We start from the raw sequence: 26,411 nt of genomic DNA, 5'->3' as shown, positions 1-26,411 counted from the left end.
CAATTCTTAAAACGTGGACCTCTTGCATACAAACTCTACACAAGTACAAAGAACAACTCATCAAATACCTTTTCTTTTATACAACCAAACAATAGGCTATCTTACTTAACCCTAATAAGGCCTGGGGAGGGGGCCATTATGGCCCCCCCCCCTCCAAGATTTTTCCGATTACTTGGGAACGCATATGGATGGCGCCCCGCCGCTCGCTTACTTTTTTCTTTTGAGTCTTGCGCAACTTTTAAAAGAGTTTTTTTAAAAATCGGACCTACGGTTACAAGGTCACGTGACCTTTTGTCTTTGCATGTCAGCCCGAAAAATCGCTAATTTTCGTGATTTGTGTACAAAACGTATGGAAAAGTCAGTTTCCTAAAAAACAGATCAAACATGGGTTATTGGGTCTTGTTTAAAGTTTAGGTGTTGTTTTGGGAGTCAAAATAGTTGAATTGTAGTAAGAAAATAAATTAAACCACAAAAACAGTGAAATACATAAGAAATTATCAAAACAAGGGATAACATAAGAAATAAGCTGGCTCTTCCAACTTTTTTTGTCGTATTATTATTCAGAATGGTCTAATGAATATATGTAGTGAAAAAGAATGCTTAAATATGAATAATATATGATTTATGGGTAAAAATGTGATTTTTATGACTTTATTTGCATAAATTACCATAAATATGCAAATGAGTTAATTTTTGAAAAAAATGAATTATCATATTATTCTATACACTTCACTTGACATGCGCGCAAATTTTCGCGGCGATCGGCCGCTTTGCGGCCGAGATCTTAAGGGGGGGCCATAATGCCCCCCCCCCGGCCGTACTAAGACCTCAAATAGCCCGGCCTTTTTAGGGTTAATGGAATGTTATACATGAATGAATATCACCTCTGCAATTCAAATTCATTGTGTTATCATTACATCTGGTCAAAGGTCATTACTGATGCATTTCAATTAAAATATACAGAGTCAGAGGAATCTTTCTGAAAACATAATTATTCCAGCTTTATGGGCAACAGTGTACATACTACTATACAAGTGCATATAGATGGTCAAGCATTTTCAACTACTCTCTCCACAAATTGTATAGCTTTTTCTGTCCTGGCGGTCTCTTTACATTCTGGTTATCCCGCTACACCTGGAGCTGAGTGATAAAGCACCACGCGAAGAAGATGTCGAAAATGCTCAAAAGCAAGTAAGTAGTGATCATTCTGTTCTCAAGCCTCAGCTACAACCCAAGTCCATATGTGGTTACGTACTGTTTCCTTACCAGCAACAACTAAAAAAAGCTGCAACCATCAACAACTTCTGCTAGCTAAATTTTAAATGAATTTCCCTAGGCGACTCATAGCTGATCAAATATGCAGATCAAATATGCAGATCAAAGTAAAACAATTCCGCAAATGAAAAATGAAAAATTCACTTTTGATTTGCAATTTCAGTTGAAAGGGTCTGCTGTAAGAACACATCATACCATTCTGGAATTGGTACATTTTTGGTTGATGTCAGTCTACACCTATGCAGTACCAGATTCTCACCATGAACCAAAGGTCTTGTTAATAGGAACATTTGCCGGTGATGAGGGCCCTGAAATCATTGGGGAAAAGGTAAGATAACTTTAAAAAGGGAAGGTATGAATTCTTTATATCATATCATACAAAGAATAGTATTTGCAAGCATTGATATTGTTTACATAGATTTTGGAAGAAAAAAATAAGCAGGCGACGTATATGTAGTTGGACTGGGTTGATGAACGTTTTTCTTCTTCAGGGTAGCGTGATGGTATTACTCTTTTAAGAACTTCATTATTTGTTTTAAATAATTAATCTGTTATCATTATCCCCATGTTCAGGCTTCACATTCAATTATTCAATTAATTAATGAAAGGGTTTGAGATTATCAGATATTTTACGACAAAATTGACGCTGTCTAGAGTCGGAACTGAGATTTGTGTCTTAACCCTATCGATCTCTCATCATCAGCCTCTATATTACAGTGATAACAAAATTTGACTATTATATTTACATAATGGGGAATTACATGAATGATACATAGATAATGATACCAACAGACCAATACTTATTCAGTGAAATTCAGGGTTCGTACGGGTCAGGGAATTTCTGGAAAGTCAGGGAATTTAAAAATGTTTTTTCCAGAAGCAAAAAGTCAGGGAATTCATCCATTTCTTCTGGAAAGTTCTCCTGTTTGGACTCGGGGGAAAATTCTGTCATCTTTAGTTTTAAAAACAACATTGTTACTGGGTCTAACTTAGTACACAAGCACTTCAACTGTGCCTCGTAATAAAATGAAAGTATTTTCGAACACTGTCACTGAAATAAGAGCCGATCATGTTAACAAAAAGACCAATGTTAGCTTTTTTTTGGTGGCATATTTTTTGGTGACTTTTTGTTAACCAGATCAGATCGCGTCTTATTTCAGTGTTAAAAAAATACTTTCACTTTTCATTATACGAGGCACAGTTAAAGTGCTTGTGAACTAAGTTAGACCTAGGTCTAGTAACAATGTTGTTTTTAAACTAAAGATGACAGATTTTTTTTCAGATTTTTTTTTTTTTTTTTTTTTGGGGGGGGGGGATCTTCGAAATATGGGTGCGCCTCATAGTTTTCTGATTTGCCTCCTAGTATTGCAATGATTTATAGTTGTACGCTTTAAATTAAGACATGTTCATCATTGAAAATGGTCATGAAAATTTACATTATCCTGCTCTGGAAAGTCATGGAAAGTCATGGAATTTTTAAAATGTGTAAGTGTACGAACCCTGGAAATTGTAATATCATGCAACTGAACCTCGACCAACAACTCATTAATTATCAACAATTGCAGTGACAGTTCCTTCCTCCGTCTAATATCATGAACTAACCGTTGTAAACAATTTAATGAATTCCAATTTATAATGTAATGTGAGTTTTTTTAATTAGCTAATGTTGAATATCATATGGCGTGATATCCACCATGTAAAATGAGGTTCAGTATTCAAATAGAGAGAGAGAGGGGGGGGGGGGAGGGAGGGAGGGGTTCCTGGTACAAATTAAATCTAAGGCACTACTAACCACATATTTGATTTCTACACAGGTCAAGGACAAATTCCAAGAACTGAAGAAACAGTTAGGATCTAAACCCTATTGGAAGCAAGTTCTCTTTCCCATGTGTGGGATTGACAATCGATTTTCTCAAGGGTCTGAAGTAAGTTGTTGGTTAATGATGATATTACAAATTCAGTTATTATTACCATGTGATTTACAATTTTAGCCGTATAGTCCATCTCAAAACAATTTGCAGTTAAAAAGGTATTCCCAAAAAATTGTATACGCTGGACAGATTAGGGTTCATTATTGAAGCAAACAGTAATGGTCATGAAATTTAAATTTTTGCATTTTTTCAGAAAAAGCTTACATTTATTTTCAAGTTTAAACTCATGTGTGAATGATCAATGAGTTGAGTTGATTGATTGGTTTACTGATACTGGTAGATCTATTTTCCTTTTGATTAATCAATGGATTACTGACTATTTCTGTATTGAACGGCATTGGGGATATTTTTTGGCAAAGTTGTAATGCCATTTCAAAATGTTACAAACTCACCAAAAACTGATACTTTAAAACACACTAAAAAGTAGTTAATTACTCAGTCATGCTTCAAATGATGTGTGTGTATTGGGTTTTCACAGACGTCTATCAATCAGATCTGATTATTTACGTCTGGGGACTGACCTTTAAACGTCACCATCCGAAAGATGTTACTCAGTTTCAAACTTGTGTCCTCGGCTGAATCGGTTTGTAACTTCCACTTTTTAGCTGGATTACAGGCGCACGCCACAACGCCTAGTTGTTATGGAATGATATGCCAGCACATGCAGAGGTTTATTAAATAGAGCATGTTCTGTCATAAATTGTCTTTTATAAGGCTCAGAATATGAACATTTCTAAGCCTTTTCACGATTCTCGACTCTCAACTTTGTGTATACCGGCCAGACCAGACACCCATTCTGGATTTTGCACCCTTTTTCAGAAAAGTGGCTTGTACCAGTAATTTTCATTGAAAAAATGAAATATTCTTTTTTTTTGGTGTCGGGTGATAGAGAGACCCTAAGCTCTCCACATGTATGCCAATTTCCTAGCACCTGGTTGGAATAGTTAATTGGGGCAACCTTTTGTAACTGATCTTTTTTATTGAGACGCACTGTAGTTTGCGATTTCACCTTTATCAGATGCTGTTTGTAGGTTTCCGCAATGAATGAGTACTCTTATTCACAATTGAAGGCTGATGAGGGTAACACCATGTGGTAGCCTGACATATGTCAAATTACTTGTCGGCCTACTCGATCCTCCTTGTCACAAAAATAGTTTGAAATTCGTTTTTAGAAGCACTCTACAGATACCAATAGTTTTTTTTTTCCTTCAATTTCTGTGGTACGTCTGCCCAAAACCTTCTCTATCACCATGGTTTCTTTCCTGGTCCGACCTTCTCATATTTCCATTTCACCTCATTCTTCATGTATAAACACCAAAAATAAAGTCTTGTGTAAGTGATAGATTTAATATCATTTTGTTTGATTCATCTTTTTCTTTTTCTTCTCTTTCCTTTATCCTATTTTATTCCTTGTAAAATAGCCCTTAAGTGAGTTCTTTTCACAAAATAGTATAAGTCTTTTCAATAAGGCTAACACATGGTAATACCAAAAGCCTTCAACGTGTAAATCACTTGTATAAGGGCCATTCTCACTTGTAGGCATCACAATGAAAATACTTGCCATATTGCACCCCACAATTCAAACCGGCATCCTATAATTCTGTGGAGTTAGGGATTGTAACAGCAAAGCGCTTGCACACATCAGCTTACTGTGCAATCTGACACTGCGCGAGATTACTGAGATCTCATCCTGCCTTAGTGTTGCCTATGGGCATTCTGCTTTCATAATCTCTTAGTAATTAGCATGGAATAGCAGCTATGACTAGGTACCAGACATCAAATTGTGGCACAACCTTCCCAGGAAGTGCAAGTAATCACTCAATCTGAGGAGTTGAAAACTCTTGAGCAATTCTTTCTAATTTTCTGCAGTGTATTTACGAGTGTTTGCTTGCGAATTTTTGTGCAGTTTTTCTGTCCTCATTAGAAACGCTCCGAGGAAGCATGGTATTACAGGTTTAATGCTGATGAGGTAATGTGGGTAAATGAAACCACAATAATGATCATTGTTGTTGTTCTTATTAATATGTGGAGTAGTAGAAGTAGCAGTAGTAGTAGAAGCAGTAGTAGAGGTAGTATTATTAGAAGTAGTATTAATAGTATTAATAAAAAATAATAGCATTTTGAAAGGCTGCACTTCTATTTCATTGATTACGATAACAATTTCCTCCTTGATTGTTGCAGTAACTACCTTCCAGAAGATTTTGAAGTATATTTCCAATCAGAATAGGTTTTTCATACATTGGCAGATATATATTAAAAAAAATAATAAAATATAGTAAATGTTTTTTTACCACAGGCAGTAAAAACACTAAAATATATAAGATGAGAGAAGCCGTGGAAAGGCATGTAATTATGTTGGGTTATCTCTGAGTTATCAAATTTTATTTTGCAGGTGAATAAAATTCAAGATCGCATTGATGGACTCGTAAAGGACTCGGCATACATGAAAGTTCTGATGCCAATTAAATGGAGAACATTTTTAACTGAAATAGAGGACAGTGATCGAAACACTCTGACAGTGACAGAGGTAAGCAGAGCGGAAATCGTTGCATTCTTTGTGCAGTCATGGAAAAAAATGATGCACACAGTCATGGAAAAAAATAACCCTCCCTTTTCCTGCCTTATACTCTTGTACAGCTGAATCGCCAGATAAGAAAGAAAATCGTTTTGCAAGTGCAGGCTAGCAGTGTAGCACCAGATAGGGAACTAAACATTAACATATTTTTATCCCCTCGCCGACGAAGTTGGAAGTGATATAATATTCCTTCCTTCCGTGCGTCCGTAACAAATTTGGTTTAATAATAATATTGGATTCTTATATAGCGCACGTATCGACCTTGCAAGGTCCTCAAGGCGCTCCAACATTACCCGGCTATGCTAGGCTGTGATTCACAGTCCGACGACTTATCCACTACGTAATGTTTGACGGATTTTAATGAAATTTGATATGAAGGTACATAATATATCAAAATATAGAGTAAATTAGATTTTGGAGTATGTAGGTCAAGGTCATAGCTCATTAAACATGCGAAAAAATACACATCTGGTTTCTGATCGATAACTTTAGTAATGTTTGATGGATTTTAATGAAATTTGATATGAAGGTACATGGTATCAAAACACAGCCTAAGTTCAATTTCCAAGCATGTAGGTCAAAGGTCATAGCTCATTAAATATGCGAATCTGGTTTCCGATCCATAACTTTAGTATTGTTTGATGGATTTTAATGAAATTTGATAGGAAGGTTCCTGGTATCGAAACACAGCCTACCGTAAGTTTGATTTTGGATTATGTAGGTCAAAGGTCATAGCTCATTAAATATGCGAATCTGGTTTCCCATCTATAATTTTAGTATTGTTTGATGGATTTTAATGAAATTTAATATGAAGGTTCATGGTATCAAAACACAGCCTAAGTTCGATTTCGAGGAAGTAGGTTAAAGGTCATAGCTCATTAAATATGTGAACCTGGTTTCCATTCGATAACTTGAGTAATGTTTGACAAATTTTAATGAAATTTGATATGAAGGTATGTGGAATAAAAAAACATGTACAGCCTAAGTTTGATTTCTGAGTATGTAGGTCATAGGTGAAAGGTCATAGCTCATTAACTATGCAAAAACACCTAATTACATATGTGAAAATGTGGTTAACTTCCTTGCGTAGTAATATAATAGTATAGTCCAATGGAGGTAACTTGTTCTGAGGTATATAGGCCATTTGTACCCTGCGAGGGGATGCTATGCTTTGCGTCGACTTGTTTCAATAGCTTTGCAATGAGAATATGGCACTAGTAGAAGCACCTTGTTATCACGATATCTCAAGAACCACTTGAGGTATAAACTTCAAACTTGGTGATAATGTGTATCACTGTAGGAAGACAATCTCATTAGATTTCGGGATGTGTAGGTCTAAGGTCATAGAGGTCAAATTTCTTCAATTAAAGGTATATCGTTGTTATTACAACATCTCAAAAACCACTTGAGGTATGAACTTCAAACTTAGGGATAGTGTGTCCCACCCTAGGAAGACCATCTGATTAGATTTTGAAGTAAGCAGATCAAAGGTCATAGATGTCAATGGTTGAAATTACAGGTATCAGCTTTGATATTGCAATATCTCAAGAACAACTAGAGGTTTGGGCTTCAAAAATTGTGATACAATGTAATTTGTATCATGATGGGAAGACCACCTACCGTAAATAGATTAAAGGTGCTTGTATCTCCTTTGGCTAGACAAATATCTATGTTTGCCACTCTCCACCAAGGTGTTAAATGGGTACCGGTAAGAAGGAATTCATTGAATTTGGTGAGCACAGAAAACTAGCCTTCCAGAGCCGGGATAATGTTGGAGTGCCTTGAGCACCTTGTGGGGTGGATATGTACGCTAAAAAATATCCAATGTTATTACATTATTATCTTTATTATTAGTATTATTATTATTATCATTATCATTATCATTATCATCATTATCATCATTACCGGTATCATTATTATAACTGTAAATTGCACACATGTTTTAAGATGTTTTATCACTTAGTGCCTTAACTTTATGAACCCCAAGAAGATGAAAATAAATTGAATGAAATATATGTATAAACAAAATACAGGAAAATCTGAAGAACAGACGCATGATATTTTATGGAATGCCCAATATTGAACATTGCATTGATGATAAGAGAGCTTTCCGGATGTTAACGCTATTCGGTACATATAACACAATTGGTCAGACTTGTTTCAATTATTTTCTTACACAGGCACACTCAACAATGAAAACTTTGGGAATCAACCACCTCAAAGAAGTGTATGCCATTCTAAAGTTCTACCATGACATAGGACACCTCATATATCATGAGGGATGTGAGCTTATTGTACTTAAGCCACAGTTTCTGAACAGCATCGTCAGTAATATCATAACAGTCATGGATGACAAGACAATGGTTCGAAATATTGTTTACTTTCGTTTTAAATTGTGTAATAAATATTCAAAGAGAGAAGAAAAGTAGAGGAAAAAAAGATAAGAAATAAAGAATGGGAGGAAGGAAATGTAAAAAGAGAAAAACAAAGTTAGAAATTGATTTAATGTTGTACTGTTTGATTCATTGCTCTGAGGATGTGGGGGCGCGAACATGTGTGTGTGTGTGTTTGTGTGAATATATTACATACAAGCACACACACAACACACACGGTGACAATTTCACAATTTCCCCTTTTCTGATTAAGCATTGATTTATATCATGATCACTGAATGTTTAAGTGGCATAACCCTGACAATCTTTCCCTTTAGTGCACATTCACTACCACCATCATTTAATCATCATCATCATCATGAAGCACAACATCAGCCAATGTGCGCTAAAAGGACAGCGACCACTCAACTTTTTGTACAAGAAGGATCATTCCCAACAAAAAGTAACAGTTTGGGTAGGCCTTGTCGGGAATGGAACGCTCATTCAAACCCTTGATTAAATATTCATACTTCAAACAATACAACTCTTAAAAAGTGGGACATTTTTGTGACTTACTCTGTATATGTATATCATACCCAGCTAAACAAAGAGGTGACAGCACTTCTGCCTTTGCGACATTCTACAAAATCCTACCCTTGTTTTTATTAATGAATTTTTCTGAATTTGACTGATAAACAATAAGCTTTCTTTTACGCATGCAGAACTTTAGTATTCGATTAAAAACGCACATCAACACTTTGGGAACACCACAACACTTTCTGTTCAAAGGAAATCATTTTTCAGTGTTTATTTTTTGCTTTTGTGTTACTCTTAACTTTTACAGGGATGCCTAAATGAAGATTGGTATGATATGAAATGCAAATTTCTTGACATTTCAAAGTTTGATTTGATCATGTGTAGAATCATAGAAACTTTTCATCAATGACCCTGCCCTGGCAGCAACCACAGCATAACACACCCTGGGAATCCGGCTGGCTAGCTTGTGGAGGTATTCACTGGAAATGTCTTGCCATGCCTTCTGAAGAATCAACCACAAATGAGGCTCACTAGTTTGTCATTTTTCTCGGACCCTCCTGTCCAGCTCTTCCCATAGCAGCTCCATTAAATTCACATCTTGAGACTGGCTTTCAGGATCCCCTTCTCTTTTTTTTTTCTCCAGGGAGATTTTACACAGCTTCAAGGAATATTTTGGGTTGTTGTTCTGCTGGTAGACGAATGTCTGATTGAGGACCAATTTTTTTTCCAGCAGGGCAACGACCCCAATTATTCCAAAGCTGTTTAAAAAAAACTACATGTACCTGTAGAAAATAAGAAAAGAAATGGGTCCTGAAAATTTGTATTACCTTTAAGCTAGTACTCTAATTTTTCTTATTTTGACCAGCACTGGCAATATGTACATTTTGAAAACATTTTTGAAATAATTATATGCTCAATATTTCTTTACCTTTCATTATAAATTAGGAGGAGGGCCTAGCCAAATATTGGAGAGATCTCATGGAAAAGGGTATCCTTAGTATAGAATTGATCGAAGCTGTCTGGGAGCAACATAAAGGAGACCATGATCAGCTTGATGACATTATCGAGATGATGATCACGTTCGATCTGATCTGTGAAATACCCGATAGGCCTGATGGGGTAAGATGTAAACACGCTTTGAAATCCATAGTTTCAGTGGAGATGGTCCTCCGATCATCAGTCATTTACACAAATATATTTTTCCATCAGGAGCCATTAACTGATTAAGGGAAGGCAATGAATGATAAGGTAAACTGTAATCAACATAACAGTATATAATCCAAACTTCACTTATTAATGTATGAGACAATTTTAAGCCTTTAGGTCACCTAAGGGCCCTCAAGGACTACCACATGTGACTCCCTTAACCGTAATTTACTAAAAAGTGTACTTCACATCTTTCATAATTACAGCATTCATATAATGATATGCGTTTAAATCATTTACTGTACTACAACATTGAAATACTCATCTTATTTCAATAGAGAGGGTTCTTCGTTCCCTGTCGTTCCTCTCCTATGCTTGATGACAAGGAATGTCATGGCAAAGACGATGAAGTCAAATTTACCATTGACTTCAATCACTTCTTACCAGGTTGGTTTATTTTCTTTACCTTAGAAAGAGCATTTTGTTTAATTTTGAAATCTAATATTGTAAGGGGTAATATCATAAGCTACTCGTTATTCAGTCCAGACTTGAAGAGAATGACGAAGTTGTGAGGATAATCTGCTGTGACTGTAGGGATCGTACCCTTTATATGAAAGTACCTATTACACAAGGATATCTTAAATTCCTGTATTGTATATACATTATACTTCTAGAAATAAGTCACTTTATTCATATCAGCAGAGATGCCAACTGTTCCGTTTTTGCCGTATTTGTTCCGTTTTTTCGCTATGAATACGGCAGTACGTTTTTTGTATGTTTTGTTACGTTTTTTTTTTTTTTTTTTAAATTTTTTTTTTTTTTTTTAGTGATGTTTTTCTTAATTTCTGATCATGGGCTTTGTGTCGTAAGTGTATTATGCACCTACATCTTAAAACGATGCACGCAGGATGGTGATACGGGCCCCAAACTGCGCACATTGCGAACAACCCACGTATAATGTATGCACGTCGCGCTCCGATCCGGGTACGTATACGTGGTACTGCTGGCTTTTTTAAGCTCCTCGATTGGGCGATATGTTAAGTTGAGAGATTTTTTCAAAAATACTGTTTTTGGTCCAAAAATACTGTTTTTTGCTCTTTTTTTTTAATACTTTTTTTTGTTGAAGAAGGTTGGCATCTCTGTATCAGCCAAGTTACTGCCATCAGGAGATTCTAGAAAGAGGCACAACAAAAGGACATGTATGTTCACTGATGCTGAACTTGCTTCATAATTCTTCTAAATAATTTGCCCACATAATATATATGCACTACCACAACCCCTACGCCTAACCTGAGAGTCAACATTAAGATCAATGAGGAAACCATTTAGGCATATGCGTGAGATACTTTAGTAGGGCCTGTGTTTTTTTTAACAATATTTTTTTGTTGTTGCTTTCTTATTAGTTTCAAACATGTACTTGAATATTATTTTATCAAAATTATTGTTGTTATTATTATTGTATTATTATAATTAGCATTCTTGTTGCAGTTATTACTACAATTATTATTTTATTATTACTGAAACTCTTAATACTACTATTACTATTATAATTATAATTATCATGACTATTATCATAATCATCTTCATCATCATTGTTGTCGTTCCTGTTCTTATTACTATTATATTTTTATATCCATAAGTTTGTATATTCTGTAGAAGTAACCATGCAGTCGATTCTGAATTTCAAAATTCCAAATCTTTATGATGTTTGGGAATCCGTTGTTATTTGATAGATGGTTTCTTACACCGGTTCTATGTTCGAATGGCAAAATGGTCTATGGAGAGAAAGGAGTCTATCAAACCAATTTTCCACTGCAGGCAAATGGTGTTCTATATTGACAATCGTCATAGAGTGGTGATGACGAATGAGATCCAAAGTAAAGAGCGTCATCAAATTAAGGTAGGACTACATGTACCACTATCACATACATGTTGATGTTATACTGTTGTTTGACAGTATGCAAATAATTACTGTTGTTGAAGGTGATGGGACAAACTATCACTTCCGAGGCGATCTGGGTGTAGCTATCTTTCCGAAGCGAAGCTGAGGAAATATAGCGTATACATTCAGATTGCAGAGAAAGTGATAGTTTGCCATCGCCTGAAACCAAAAGGTGATTATTTGCTTTATATTCCACATCAAAAACGTTTCACTTCTTCCGTCATTTTAGAGCAACAAGTCTAGTCATCAATTGACATCTAGCAAACGGTGTACGAAACGTACAGTGTATTCAGTATGGTGGTGTGACCATAGTTCGTGCGTGACCAAAGTTCGCGTACTAACACTAAAAGCGCTTAAAGAGGAGAGCAATACACAACGTATACAATTATAGTGTGTTGCACTGACTGTGTAGATAGTAGTACTATCTACACAGTGTAACAAACTTTTGACTTCTCCCAAAGCGCAATGATGGGCGAACTATCGTTCATCACGTGATTTGCTTTTAACCAATCCTAGAGCAAGATTATTTATATTATTTATTTATAAATATATATCTGAGTTAATCAAATAATGTTAATAATTGTAATGTAACATCTATTGTGCGTCTACGTATAATACCGTAAAACATCAACATGATCAGTGAATTGCCATGGGTGACGTTCCCCAATAACGTTTCAAGAAACGTTTCAGAAAAGCGGAGTATAGGTCTGATCTACGTTGATTTTTATAAAAATGAATACCGTAGCTAATAAAGATAGTGATTCAACCTTTTTGGGGGTGACATGAAACTACTTTACCCTTGATATATCCATATAATTCTTAAGTGCAGTAGCCTCTTATCCCTCTAAAACCCAGGTAAAAATAGAATTTTGTAGATATACCTGTAAAATTTCACCATTTAAGCCAACATCTTTGATTTTATTCAATTCAATTCAATTTATTTATTTGCACATTTGATAAAAAATCACAATAACAAACATACACATTACAAGTCAATTCCAACAAATAAAAACAGAAGTATCAAAATGTGGGGGACAAACAAAGGCCAAAGGCCTATCAAAGGCCTGTCCCTAAACTATATAAGTAATTAAATATAAATCAAGTGGTACAACAGGAAGAAAGAAAAAAAACAAGGCAAACTTTCTTTACAGACTCAGAGGGTGTATGATTTATTAGATCTATATATTTAAAAAAAAACTAGATAATACAATTGCTTGTTTTCATCTTATCCTGTTATCTTAATAGGTTACGATATATGCAGTGACCCCAGCCGGTGCACCATCCGGGCGAACAAAAGCCAGAGTCAGCTTGAATGAGAACGTAAGTATTAACCCTGAAAGGGGGGGGGGCAGAATCGACCCACCCCTGACACGTGCCGTGATACATTTAAGGATATTTCCTTTACCCTTACACATCTTTCGATACAAAATTTACAAAATTCTGACCAACAAGTACTGCGCAGCGTCAAAAATTGCGGCCAAAGTGGCAATTTCCCCATATGTATTAGTCAATAGGCAATATTTAAAAAAGCAATTTAAGACATAGATATGAAACTTCATGGGCTTATCCTTATGGGATACACTATTTTCACACCATGTTTCAGAATTATTTGTCACTCCCTAGCTGAGATCGCCTCTGCTGAGCGAGCACCAAAATGACCCAGCCTTTTTAGGATCTGGCAGCATTAGTAATAAAATAATCTTATAAGACTTTCGTATGACTAGGCACTATGCCCTTGTTCCAAGTGCAACCATCCTTGGGTTGGGGATGCTCTTTGGCAACATCCATGTAGTTTGGTCACACGTGAGCCAGACATAATTAATATTGCCTTGCTTTTTACAAACTATTGATTAATATCTTTAATAGTGGCCTACACCTACTACCTATTATGTTCTTATAAAAGACCAGTTGGAGAGCTTTGATTGAACTAATAAGTTGTATAGCTTTATTGAGGCTCTATGTCAGTCAGACATCTTTGTAGTCATCTCCTGATACAAGTACTCGTTGTTTCATAACATGACCTGGCCTGAGTCATGGGTTGCAGGTCATTCTATATTTAGTTATACATGCTAGTCTGTATTTGCAGACTGTTAAACTACATGTAGCTATCACTACACCTCACTTCTTTAAAAGAGGTTTACATATACATATATAAAACTTCTTAAACTGTACAGAGTGACAGGGTGGACTATCTGTACACTCTCGACTGTACTAGGGCATTATTCTGTCCCTTAAAGCTGGAGTACTGTCGCTTTCAAATATATAACTTATTACGAGACAGCTCCATATCTTTCAAGGTTGCGATTCGCGAAACTGGAATTCTCCGTTGAGGTTGAGTGATATCTGTTGATTTTTGTAATCAAAGTGACTGATTAAATCCGGTTATATTTTTAAACTATAACATGCAAATATATATGTCATGCTCATGCAATCCTGCAGTTATGTTTAAAAGTTCAAGTTGAACTCTGTAATTATAAACTATTTACAAAACGCAAAAGTCTTTCTCTGTAGTTCGCTTTCATTTATTTACAAGTTCAAGCGATCTGGCGGTTTATTAACTCGTCCGCTTCTGGTTCTGGTTGATGACGTAGTTGAGCTTTCTTCAGATGCTGGTTGCTCTGTAGCTTCTGCAGTGTCATCTAGCTCGAAGTCATCCTGTGTTGGTAGTGGAATAGACTCGGCTTGTTGTTGACGTGGGACTGGCCTGAGGGGACGTCTGTTTCTGCGACGTATCTCTCCTGTTTCTGTCTCGATCTGGTATGATCTGTTTCGATCCTAGACAGACCTGACAATACCACGTTTCGACCAGGTGTTGGTTTTCATGTCTTGGAGTATGACATGATCTCCGGGCTTTAGCTTTGACAGGTCTCGAGCATGTTTGTCGAATCGCTCTTTTTGCTTCACCTTATGATCCTCCTTTCTTCCCCTCACTGATCGAGTATTGACCTGTTGGTTGTCAAGTAAACTGTCAAGCATGGGGAGATTTGATCGAAGTCGACGATTGTAGAGGAGTTCTGCCAGAGACTTTCCGCATGCTAGTGGTGAACTGCGATAGACTTGTAGAGCTCTGTGGATATCCTGTCCACTGTGCTGTGACTTCGATATGAGTTTTTTTACAATCTTCACAGCATTCTCTGCGAGGCCATTGGATTGCAGATAATATGGACTCGATGTAGTATTGTGAAAATCCCATTCTTTTGCAAAGCTCTGGAACTCTTGGCTTGCAAATTGAGGACCATTATCCGACACCAGTTCACATGGCGTTCCATGGCGAGCAAATACTGCTTTCATGTGGTTGATCACGGCCTTGCTACTAGTAGAAGTCATAGTACATACTTCAATGAACTGTGAATAGTAGTCGACGGTGACCATGTACTCTCTATTGTTCAGCGTGAACAAATCAACAGCAACCTTTTCCCACGGGCGGTTCGGCACGTCATGAGGATGTAGACTTTCAGCTTGCTGTTTTGGTCTGTACATTAGACATGAAGTACAACTTTGGACCATTTACGTGATGTCTGTGTTGATTCTGGGCCAATAGATGACTTCTCTAGCACGTTTCTTACACTTCTCGATGCCTAAGTGTCCTTCATGGATTTCGTTTAGCATTAACCTTCTCATAGTAGTGGGAACCACTATTTTGCTGCCTTTAAAGATGATGCCATCTGCTTCAGAGAGTTCACTCCTGATGTTCCAGTATTCCCTGACTCTAACTGGACATTGCTGCTTCGTTTTCGGCCAACCATCTCTGATGATGCCTAGCAGCTCTTGCAGTTGATCATCTTTCTTTGTCTCTTCAACAATCTGATTTTGTTTGTTCGATGTAACTGGCATGCTCTTGTACTTGCTCATGTACTTTCCAGGTGTGTACAAGACATTGAGATCATATCTCTGTACCCCGATGAGTAACCTTTGAATGCGTAGGGGACAGTCACCCAGTGACTTTACAAACAGTGGAATAAGTGGCTTGTGATCAGTCTCCACTTCTACTTGTTGTCCATAGATGTATTGATGGAATCTTTCACATGCATGTGATTGCCAGCAATTCTTTCTCGATCTGTGCATATCTAGTCTCTGCATCAGTCATTGATCTAGATGCATATGCGATCGGAACCCAATCTTGATCATATTGCTGTAGTAGCACTGCACCAATACCATCCTTTGATGCGTCTGCTGACAGCTTGGTTGGTTTCTTGCAGTCATAGAAATGTAGGACTGGCTCTTGTATCAGAGCTTGTTTCAGCTGATTCCATGCATAGTAGATGTCTCAGCGCTGCTGACTTGGTCGACAGATCTGGAATGAACTTCCCTTGGTAATTGATCATACCCAAGAACCGTTGGACATCTTTCCGACATTTCGGTCTCTCAATGTTCAAGATAGCAGACACTTTCTTTGGATCAGGTTGAACTCCTTGATCACTGATCAAGTCACCAATGAATGTGAGCTTCTTGACATTGAACTCACATTTGTCTTTGTTCAGCTTGAGATTCATTTTTCTCACAATGCTGAGAACCTCTCTCAATCTGTCATCATGCTCCTGTTGGGTAGTTCCCCATACAATCACATCATCCATCATTGTGTTAACTCCCGGAATGTGTGCAAACAGTTGGTGCACTTGTGATAGACCTCCGGAGCACTACAAATACCAAAATGTAGTCTCAAGAACTTGTACCTTCCGTATGGCGTGATAAACGTACAAAGTTTGGAGCTTTCGTCATCTAGTTGGATCTGCCAAAAACCACTAGATGCATCTAACTTGCTGAAGTATTTGGCTCCTGCAAAATGTGCAGTTATTTCAGCTCTTGATGGCAATTGATAGTGTTCTCTTTTAATTGCTCGGTTCAGGTCTCTTGGATCTAGACAGACCGTGAGCTGACCATTCTTTTTCATCACCACCACGAGAGAAGAAACCCAATCAGTTGGCTCATCAACTCGTGTGATTACGTCCATTGGTTCCATCTTATCTAACTCATCTTTGAGTTTACTTTGAAGTGGAAATGGAACTTTGCGACATGCATGCTGAACAGGATGTGCGTCCTCTCTCAATGTGATGTGGTGTTTACCAGGAAGACAACCTAGACCTACAAACACATCTTGATAGTCTTGAACTACACTTTTACCTGTTCCGTGTTCAGTTTGTTTCTCAACATGATACACCCGTTTCACCAGATACAAGTCTTCACTCGTTCGTAATCCCAACAAAGGCTGACGATTTCCAGGAATGACTAGACACGGCACATTGCGTTTGATCCCTTTGTACTCAACTTGTACACAACAACGACCTTCAGGATATCTGTCTCATAATAACCTGTCAACATCACTTTGGCTTTTTGTAGCTTTGGTTTTGGTTTCAATTTGTGAAATACTGTCTCAGGAAGAAGATTCGCCTGAGCACCAGTATCAACCTTGAAGTCAACCGGCTGGTTATTGACTAGTAGATTAACTATCCATTCATCCTTGGATTCTTTTGATTCAACAGAGCAAATCATGAAACCTTCTGAATCTACCTCCAAGTGCTGCAGGTCATTGACCTTTGCTACTGGGGTTTTACAACATTTAGCAAAATGATTCTGCTTACCGCACTTCTTGCATGTTTGACCTTGTGCGGGACATTAATTTGTCTTTGCTATGTCGGTTTCCGCACCTGCTACATGCATCACTTTTAGTACGACCTTGAGGTTCTGACCATTTTGACTTTGAACCAGGAAATTTCTTCTTAGTCTTGCTGAAAGAATCTACCGGAATTGAGGCGTTTTCCCCTGCGGAACTCAACGCTTGTGCCTGCGTTCGAGTTTGTTCAGCCGCACGACATACTTGCAACGTTTTATCCAATGTAAGATCATCTTACCTCAACAAACGTTCTCTTAGACCATGGTCTAAAATACCACGGATAATTCTGTCCTGGATAAGACTCTCTTTCAACATGGAAAACTCACATGACTGAGCACGACTCCGCAATTCTGTTGCGTACTGATCAACACTCTCATGCACTAACTGAGATCTTGTGAAAAATCTATGTCTCTCATACGTTAGATTACGTTTCGGCATGCAATATTCCTTTATCCACTTTCTCAAGCTTCATGCTCTCACCCTCAGCAAATACAAACGTATTATACAATTACAAGGGAGCATCGTCAATCACGTGTAGAAGCATTGATGTTTGTAACTTTTCATCTTTTTCAGACATTCCTGAGGCAACATTGTATAGAGTGAATTTCTGTTTAAATCTTCTCCAGTTCTCGGAAATATTTCCCTTTAAGTCGAGTGGAGGAGGTTGACTGAGATTTGCCATTTTGTTTCTTTTTGTTTCTTAGCCTAGTGTAGTCACTCACATGAACAGCATAACAATTAGCTTTTTATTTTTGTATCTTTGCAACAATTACTTTAAGCTCAACTATTAACTTTCACTGAGTTATTCTGTATGTTCATGTCCCATATATGTCACGCTTACTGCCCGTTATACTGGAACTGGCCCGGCACAGAACTATGCACTCCAATCCATACAACGACAGCGCTAACTATTATGGACATAACTACATTCACTGGACATACACTTAGACTATAAGCCCTCTCATCATCTCTCACATCACAAAGAATTGGATTGAACTGGCCTGATTTCAATGATTCCTCCATATAGGCCTATATACTGTAGGCTGGGTTGCTCAGCACAAACACTGGCTGCCAAGTTCTGACACCATATTATGTTCTTATAAAAGACCAGTTGGAGAGCTTTGATTGAACTAATAAGTTGTATAGCTTTATTGAGGCTCTATGTCAGTCAGACATCTTTGTAGTCATCTCCTGATACAAGTACTCATTGTTTCATAACATGACCTGGCCTGAGTCATGGGTTGCAGGTCATTCTATATCTAGTTATACATGCTAGTCTGTATTTGCAGACTCTGTTAAACTACATGTAGCTATCACTACACTACCCATTGGTATATGATTCATTATGGTAACATATACAGAATCTGGTTAGCGTGCACAAATTATTGTCTGCTTAATTATTGTAGTACAAACAAGAGCCGTGATGTAAAGTTGCCTTTTTACTCTAGAGTTTCAAATTTTCATGAAATTTCTCACCACACAGTATTTTTTCATTAATATTTGTAATCAAACCATTTGTATTGAAAATCCTTGCATAAACGTGTCTTATATGATGTCTTCTTTCACTTTATGATACAATTTATAGGGCCCGTGACATCGCAATGCAAGTGTATTCCTGTTGGTGTGAATTGAATCCAATTTATGCTGTCAGTTTCGATGCCATCTTGGATATTGTATAATTCTTGTCTGCTACTGGGCAATTGAAATGGTCTTAATGGATTCATTATTCTTCCCCCCCCCCCCCACATACAACAACGAAAAATGGGGACAGTCAGCAATTTCATAATGGGACTATTGATTCAATACTGTTTTCAAATGCAGCAAGCCAACTTTGACTTCAAAATGGCAGAAAATATAAATCACTTTTTCATCTAAGACTACCATGACCACCTCAATGACACATATTTCTTGCATTCAGTGTCAGCACATGAATTGGAGAGTACAGTAGCAACAATATTACAAAACTCTCTTGCATAAAGCTATATGATAAGTTATGAGTATCAATGAAAATCCATACTGCGAAAATACCTTTCAATGAAATGCAGAGTACATGGAAATCAGTCAAAGGTTTCAGATGCAGATACAATCTGGATTTGAAAATGAATAATTTAAATACAATATACACATGAGAAGCTACTAATTGTCCAGGTCACTACCAAATGCAATTTGGCGCATGACGAAATATTTATGTTATGCTATAATATTGATATTAACTACATTGGAACACCAGTCCTGGATCTTAACTACATTGTAGAACATTATGTTGAGGGGAGTATCGGACGGGGATTGGCACCCTGGTCTTAGGCAACTTGATATGTCACCGTGTTTATTGTTTTATCATGCTGTAATAAATGTGTTTTTTTTTCATTGGTTTAGATTATTGACCATATCCATAAAACACTGGAGGAACTCAAACAGCGATGGGCAAGACGGATAGAATATTCTGTTGGAATATTGTGTCCGGAATGTTCTAAAAGCGACGTTAAGGCATTGATACCCATTCTAGATATCCTGAAATGCCCGGAAGATAGTGCTTCTTGTGATGAACAATGCTCAATATATGTTGGTGATATCCAGAAAGCATTTAACAAAGGTTAGTATTAAACTCCTTCTAAACTTACACATATATGCAACACTCACTTATATGTATGTACCGGTATACATTTGTATATTGTGCTTTCCTGACATAAACCATAATGGACTTAGCTTTTTATGAATTTAAATCTTCTATCTTTTCATCTTTTCTCTTTCTTTGAAATAAAGATATTGGAACAACAATAACAACAGCAGAATCACAAGCGGCAGGGGTGTCAACATTATCAGAGTATGTATCTAATCAATATTTTATTTTGAAAAGAAGGCTCTGTTCTTTAAACATATTTGTGGCTTACACCCCGTAAATAAAGATTGCATGCCCGATCTGGAATTAAAAAACAAGTCAGAAAAAAGCTTGGAACCAGCGAGATTTGAACCTGCCATCTACTGCTCCCTACCAGGCCATCACTGTTCCATTACTGGGTGTAAGCCACAAATATGTTTAACAATTGGAATTTCTCGAGCATTACATTTAGAAAAAAGACTGTTCTGGTAAAAATGGAGAAAAAAATTGTGAGCTTTCGCGGGAATGCTTTTCAAATTCCATCTTCTTTGTTAATTTGTGTGAATGTGTGCTCAATAAGCAAACAAAATATTATTGCATTTAGAGGCCATTTTGTAAGTGTTTTATTTTGAATAAGTGGGCATGTTTTGTATAATTTTTGTGTGTGTAATTCTTATGTAAAAAAGTGGGTTATTTTTTATTTCACTATAACAATCATGGATTAATAGTAATAATAATAATATTAATTATGTTAATTATAATGATAGTAATAATAATAATAATAATAATAATTATATAATAATAACTGATTATATTGATAAAAACAACTTATGATAATGATATTAATAACAATGATAATAATAATAATAATAATGATAGCATTATTAATGATGATAGTGGATTTTAGCAATAAATCAATGTATGTACCTATTTGCTAGTTTCCCTAAACTACGCAGCCATCAAGAACTAAAACGTCACATCCGCGCATGCCTCACCCAAATACATCGCCTTCCCTTTCCTCTTCTTTTCTCGCATGCCGAGAGAACATGTAGGCAGCTAAGTCACTCGAATCAATTTTGAGGATTTTATCCTTTTTTGACACGGTTTGGTTTGTCTTGCATATCTGTTTGATTTGATGGTACGGGTTACCCATCACTTTTCTTTATTTATTTAGGCAGAATGTTAACTTTCATTTCTGCCCTGCATTTTCTACTTTTGCGTCCGCTTTGCAGACTTTGTTTCGGCCGCTTGGCTGTGTGTTCTGTCTTGGCTTTAGCGCCTTATTGTAGTTTGGGGTTTTCTGTTTAGCTAGGCAGATAATTTATTCATCTGCCTAGCATTCCAACTTATTTATTTTGCTCTCATTTTCCTTGTTTGGATTTTCTCTTTTTCTTTCTCATGGATTCCTCTGAACCTAGTACCCGTATCTCACTTGGGTGTTGTCTTCCCGGGCAGGTTTCCTGCTTCCGCCGGGTTTCAAATCAGTGATTTCGGATTTCTGTCTTTTTTGGACGGACATCCTTTCCCTCTCCCGTTGAGGCCGGACCGATTGCAGATTTTCTGTTCTCCTTATTTGATAAGGGTAGAGCCCTTTCCACGTTTTGTGGATACCGCTCGGCCATCACTGCCTTATTTGTCGGGTTTCTGGACGGCTCGGGAGTTTCTAACTCCCATTTTCTATCCGGGTCGCTGTTTTTGTTTTTTCTACAACGACCAGCTAACCCTAAGCTGTCTCCTGTTTGGAGCTTGCCTAAGATTTTAGAGGCGTTTTCTAAGCCTCCCTTTAGACCGATGTTTAAAGCTTTTTTCCTGCGTTTGACGGTCAAGGCTCTACTCCTCATCACTTTTGGGCAGAGGAGGAGTACTCTGCTTGCCCTTTGTTCTCCTCGGCCTTATCCAGTGGGAGAGACGGGGCATTAGTCTTGTACCCGGCCTAAGAGCCAGTTGGTTTTCTCGGGGCCAGGTGAGGTTTTCCTCAACCCTCTCTTTGACTTCTCCTTGGTCTAGGAGGGCTAAGTCTGGTGCCCGGTAAGGGTATTTAAATGGTAGGTACTTGGTCAGGACCAAGGGTTTTTTTGTTTTTTTTCCTCATTACTCGGGGATCTTTCTCCCCTGCGTCCAAGGTTTCATTTCCGGATGGATTGTCAGAGCCATCCAGCCTTCCTGGAGGGTGAGGCCTGAACCCACGATACTAGGAGCATCTGTTGTTCCTGGGCTCTTTTTCGAGATATTGGTCTAAATTATCTTTTGGGGGCCGCTTGTTGGCGGTCTCCCATTTCTTTCACTTCTTTTTTCTCAGGGACGTTCCTTCTTTGTATGCCATTAATCCCCTTCTACTTGGGACATGCCAGCCGGTCTTATCTGTGCTGGTCTAGCAAATAATAAGTAGATAAATTGATTTATTGAGGTAAATGAGAAAAATTTGAACTAATTTTATTATTTACTGTATAAATCTATGTATCTACCTATGTCCCTCCCTCCATCCCCTCTCCTTGCCCGGCAACATGTCCGAAGCATTGTCTCTGACGGCTCGTTTTAGAGGAAGATGGCGGGCATGTGGTGCAAGTGACCCTGGGAAGGCAATGTATTGGGGTGGGGCATGCGCGGATGTGATGTTTTAGTTCTCGACGGCTGCGTAGTTTAGGGAATCTAGCAAATAATAGGTAGATACATAGATTTATATAGTAAATAATAAAATGTGTTCTAATTTTTCTGGTCTGTCAAACTTGAAACTTGTGGGGCTCCATACTTACTCCCATATATAGGTTGCAAAGATTGTATTAATCATTCTTTCATTCCTCAGGATTGATTCGGAATCAGCTGAACATTATCCAAGAAGGACATTGCCACCATCAGCCTACCCTCAAGAGCATGTTGGCTTTACAGATACTGTACACCAATTCTCTCAAACACACGGAGAAGGCAGCAGCAGTCAGAGCAGGCCTTACAAGAGACCAGCTCCGTCTACTCAGTCAAGAGTTCTACAGGATGACCCTGAAATTCCAAAGAAGCAATCAAAGTATGAAGCCCATAAGTGCTATGGTATCGGTAGAGTAAGACATTGGTAACACTTCATCTTGTAGGACAATTGCTTCCTGGACAATCACCCCCGACCAATTACCAGTTGGACAATTACCGTCCAAGGACAATTATGTCCCGGAAAACTACCCCCCCCCCCCAAAGACAACAACCCCCCCCCCTAAAAATTATCCCCTTGGACAATTACCTCCTCCCCCCCCCCCACCCCGTAAAAAATTACCCCCTTGGACAATCACTTCCCCCCCCCCCACAAAAACATTATCAAAGAAGGACATTACCACCATCAGACTACCCTCAAGAGCATGTTGGCTATACAGATACTGCACACCAATTCTCTCAAATTCAGAGCACGCCTTACAAGAGACAAGCTCCTTCTACTCAGTCAAGAGTTCTACAGGATGATCCTGAAATTCCAGAAAAGCAATCAAAGTATGAAGTCTAGTTGCTATGGTATCAGTAGAGTAAGACAGTGTCCCACTGGTAACACTATGATACAGGGCTCCACACTAACTTTTATTTGGAAAAGAGGTTACAGATTCAAATTTTTACACTCTGTATGCTTGCTCCCCGAGTTTAAAATTCCCAATTCAGGGGTCCAGACTTAGATTGTGGGTGTCCATGTGTCCTGGACTGCCAGAAATTTGGGGTAAAAAGAGGGGGGGGTAATTTTCAGAGAGGTTTGTAAATGTTTGAACGTCAAAGGGTAATTGTTCTGATACACTTTCTGTGAATGTGTACTCAATAAGCAAAAAATTAGTTTACATATATAGTTTTTATTGTGCCATCAACCAGTGGCGGATCCAGGGGGGGGGGGCCCGGGCCCCCCCCCCCCTGGGAAAACAATTGTGTTAAAACGCGAGATTTTTAGCTTTTGGGGGGTGCAAATTTTTGAGGGACAACAAAAAATGTGCTCACTAAACCCCCCCCCCCCCCCAACTGAACTCAAATTTTCGGGAGCAAAAAAAATAAAAAATTGGGCCCCCTTCCCTGAGAAATCCTGGATCCGCGCCTGCCATCAACACCCAGCATAAATTGTCACAGTTGTGTGAATTGTGTGTTGTGTAATTTTATGTAAAATATTAATAGATGTGTTTTTTTTTACTCCATTATAATCATGGATTAATAATAATAATAATAATGATAATAATAAGAGTAAATTATAAATATGAATTGTAAATTATCAGTGGCGGATCTAGCTGGCTGGGAGGGGGGGCACAATCTTGAAGAAAATATTAGTTGCGACTCAGCCACCGTTGAATAAGCGGGGGGGGGGAGGGGGGGGGGGGGTAGGAGGCACTTTTTTTTGGTCCAAATTTTCAGGAAATATTTTGCGCCGACTCAGTCAGCCAGTGAATAAGCGGGGGGTGAGACCACTATTTTTGTTTTTTTCACCTAATTCGTGAGAATTTTTTTTTTTTTTTATTTTTTTTTTGGTTGTTGACTCGTCAGCCCCCCCCCCCCTCCCCGTGGATCCGCGCCTGCAGAGGATCAAGACGGCGTCAAGGGGGGGGGTAGCCAAATCTTAATACAAAATTTAGTGCCGACTCAGCCGGCCGCCGAATAAGCGGGGGGAGGGGGGGGGGGCTTTTGTTTTTTGTTTTATAAAGGTTAACTTGACGTTATTATCCTATTTTTATAGTTTTGAGGGGCTAGGGGGGGGGGCCGGGCCGGAATAATCGCTACGTGGATCCGCCCCTGGCACTCATGTCTGTTAAACTTGACACTTGTGTGGCTCCACATACATATTAAGTGACACCATCAGATTGCATCAATTGTTCTTTCATTCTTCAGGAATGATCTGGAATCAGATAGAAAACTTAACAAACTATCAAAATACCTGCCTCATGGGACTTACACAATGCTATGCACATATCTTGGCATCGGATACACTGAAGCCGACAGCTTCCTAGCCAAGTTTAACATGGACTACCAGAGAGCTACGAGGCATTGCTTGGCACAGTGGAAGACAAGGACTGGTGGTAATATGGACGAGCTGGAGACATTCCTAAAGGATGCAGAGGTTGAAGGTTTAGTGAAGTATATAAAGTAATCATGTGAAGCTTCCAACTGTTCAATATCAACTCTTTGGCACCTATTCTAGTCAATCTTAAAGGTAATGCAAAGTTTTGGGAAATTTTGAAAATTTGATGGATAGTAATTCTTTAAAATTTGATATATTTGTATGCCTATGTGGACGTATTATTATGGTCCTGGTAAATTACAAATATTTTAAATAGCGGCTAAGGCCCTTTCCATGGCAGCTGCGTCCATGAAAATCTCAGAATATGCAGTTCTGATATAATGTCCAAACAGGAATAGCAAATCTGTTGTATGTAGTCAAGAAACATTGTTTTAAAGCTAAATTAATATCAGTCTTGAGAGGGAGCTATACAGCATAAAGAGTTTATTATTTACAATTTCATCACTTTAGACTCGATATCAACCACGACAACGATCATTGAATATGGTAAAATTAAAGATGCATCCAATTCATGACCCCATACCAAACTTTGTATTACCTTTAAGCCTGACACTGTGTCTAGGCTTTTGTTCAAAGACAGCTGAAATGCTTCCCAGAGAGTGGAGAATGTGAATACATTGTATGCCGGCAAGCCTGAAATTGATGACCAGAGTAATGATATTTTGGTAAAAGCACCTAGAGACATTGTTGATGTTTCAAGCGCTATATAAATCTATAATATTATTAGTAGTATTATTTAAAAAGTAGGAGGTCTAAATTTTCAATTTTTTCTGGAAAATGTTTTTGAAAATACTCTTAATTGGGGTCATTTTTGACTCTGCTATGATCATGCATTATGCCTGCTTGTGTATAGAAGGTGACAACACCAGGGACTAGTAGTTATAATGATGATAACGTTGACTTATGGTATAGTGCACATGCCATCATGCCATGACATTCCTGGCGCTCAAACATTATTACCCTGGTCCTAGACAGCTGCCCAATATATAGCGCTTGTGGCTTATCAGGTGCCCCTTTATACCTGGGTGGAGAGTGGCAAATGTGGATTAATGCCTTCTTTTTTCAATTCAATTCAATAAGGGTTTATTCGTATGATGTTCTGGCAGCCGAAGCTGAATTGCAGATCATTTGTACAAGGTAAAAACATCATTATATTTAAAATACACTGAGCATTATACATGTTGACATAAAATAAAATTAATGACATATAAAGGGATAAAAATACTGGACACATTTATACACATAATAGGCAACATCATTAAACATAAACATATACAAAAATATATGAAGCTTACTTTTTTGAATAATAATCGTTTAAGATACGAACAAAATAGGGAATAGAGCTGTTATTAAAGCGACTAGTTTTACAAATAAATTGAGAATATTTCTGTACATTTCGTAAA

General features: G+C 37.8%; 1 protein-coding gene across 1 annotated transcript; it reads left to right on the top strand.

The window, feature by feature from the left end:
• Positions 1-1,104: 1,104 nt before the first annotated feature.
• LOC115918438 lies at positions 1,105-25,359 on the top strand. The gene is made up of 13 exons (XM_030978428.1): positions 1,105-1,191; positions 1,439-1,603; positions 3,090-3,200; positions 5,599-5,733; positions 7,962-8,144; positions 9,636-9,809; positions 10,175-10,283; positions 11,570-11,736; positions 13,024-13,098; positions 19,766-19,982; positions 20,153-20,213; positions 22,792-23,007; positions 24,819-25,359. Exons 2-13 carry the CDS (start codon positions 1,499-1,501, stop codon positions 25,075-25,077), a joined length of 1,812 nt encoding a protein of 603 aa, XP_030834288.1. The 5' UTR covers positions 1,105-1,191; positions 1,439-1,498; the 3' UTR covers positions 25,078-25,359.
• Positions 25,360-26,411: the final 1,052 nt, after the last annotated feature.

This window comes from Strongylocentrotus purpuratus, unplaced genomic scaffold (assembly GCF_000002235.5).
Source record: "Strongylocentrotus purpuratus isolate Spur 01 unplaced genomic scaffold, Spur_5.0 spur5_scaffold_1, whole genome shotgun sequence".
NCBI lineage: Eukaryota > Metazoa > Echinodermata > Echinoidea > Camarodonta > Strongylocentrotidae > Strongylocentrotus > Strongylocentrotus purpuratus.
This window is presented reverse-complemented; position numbering and strand designations above follow the sequence as displayed.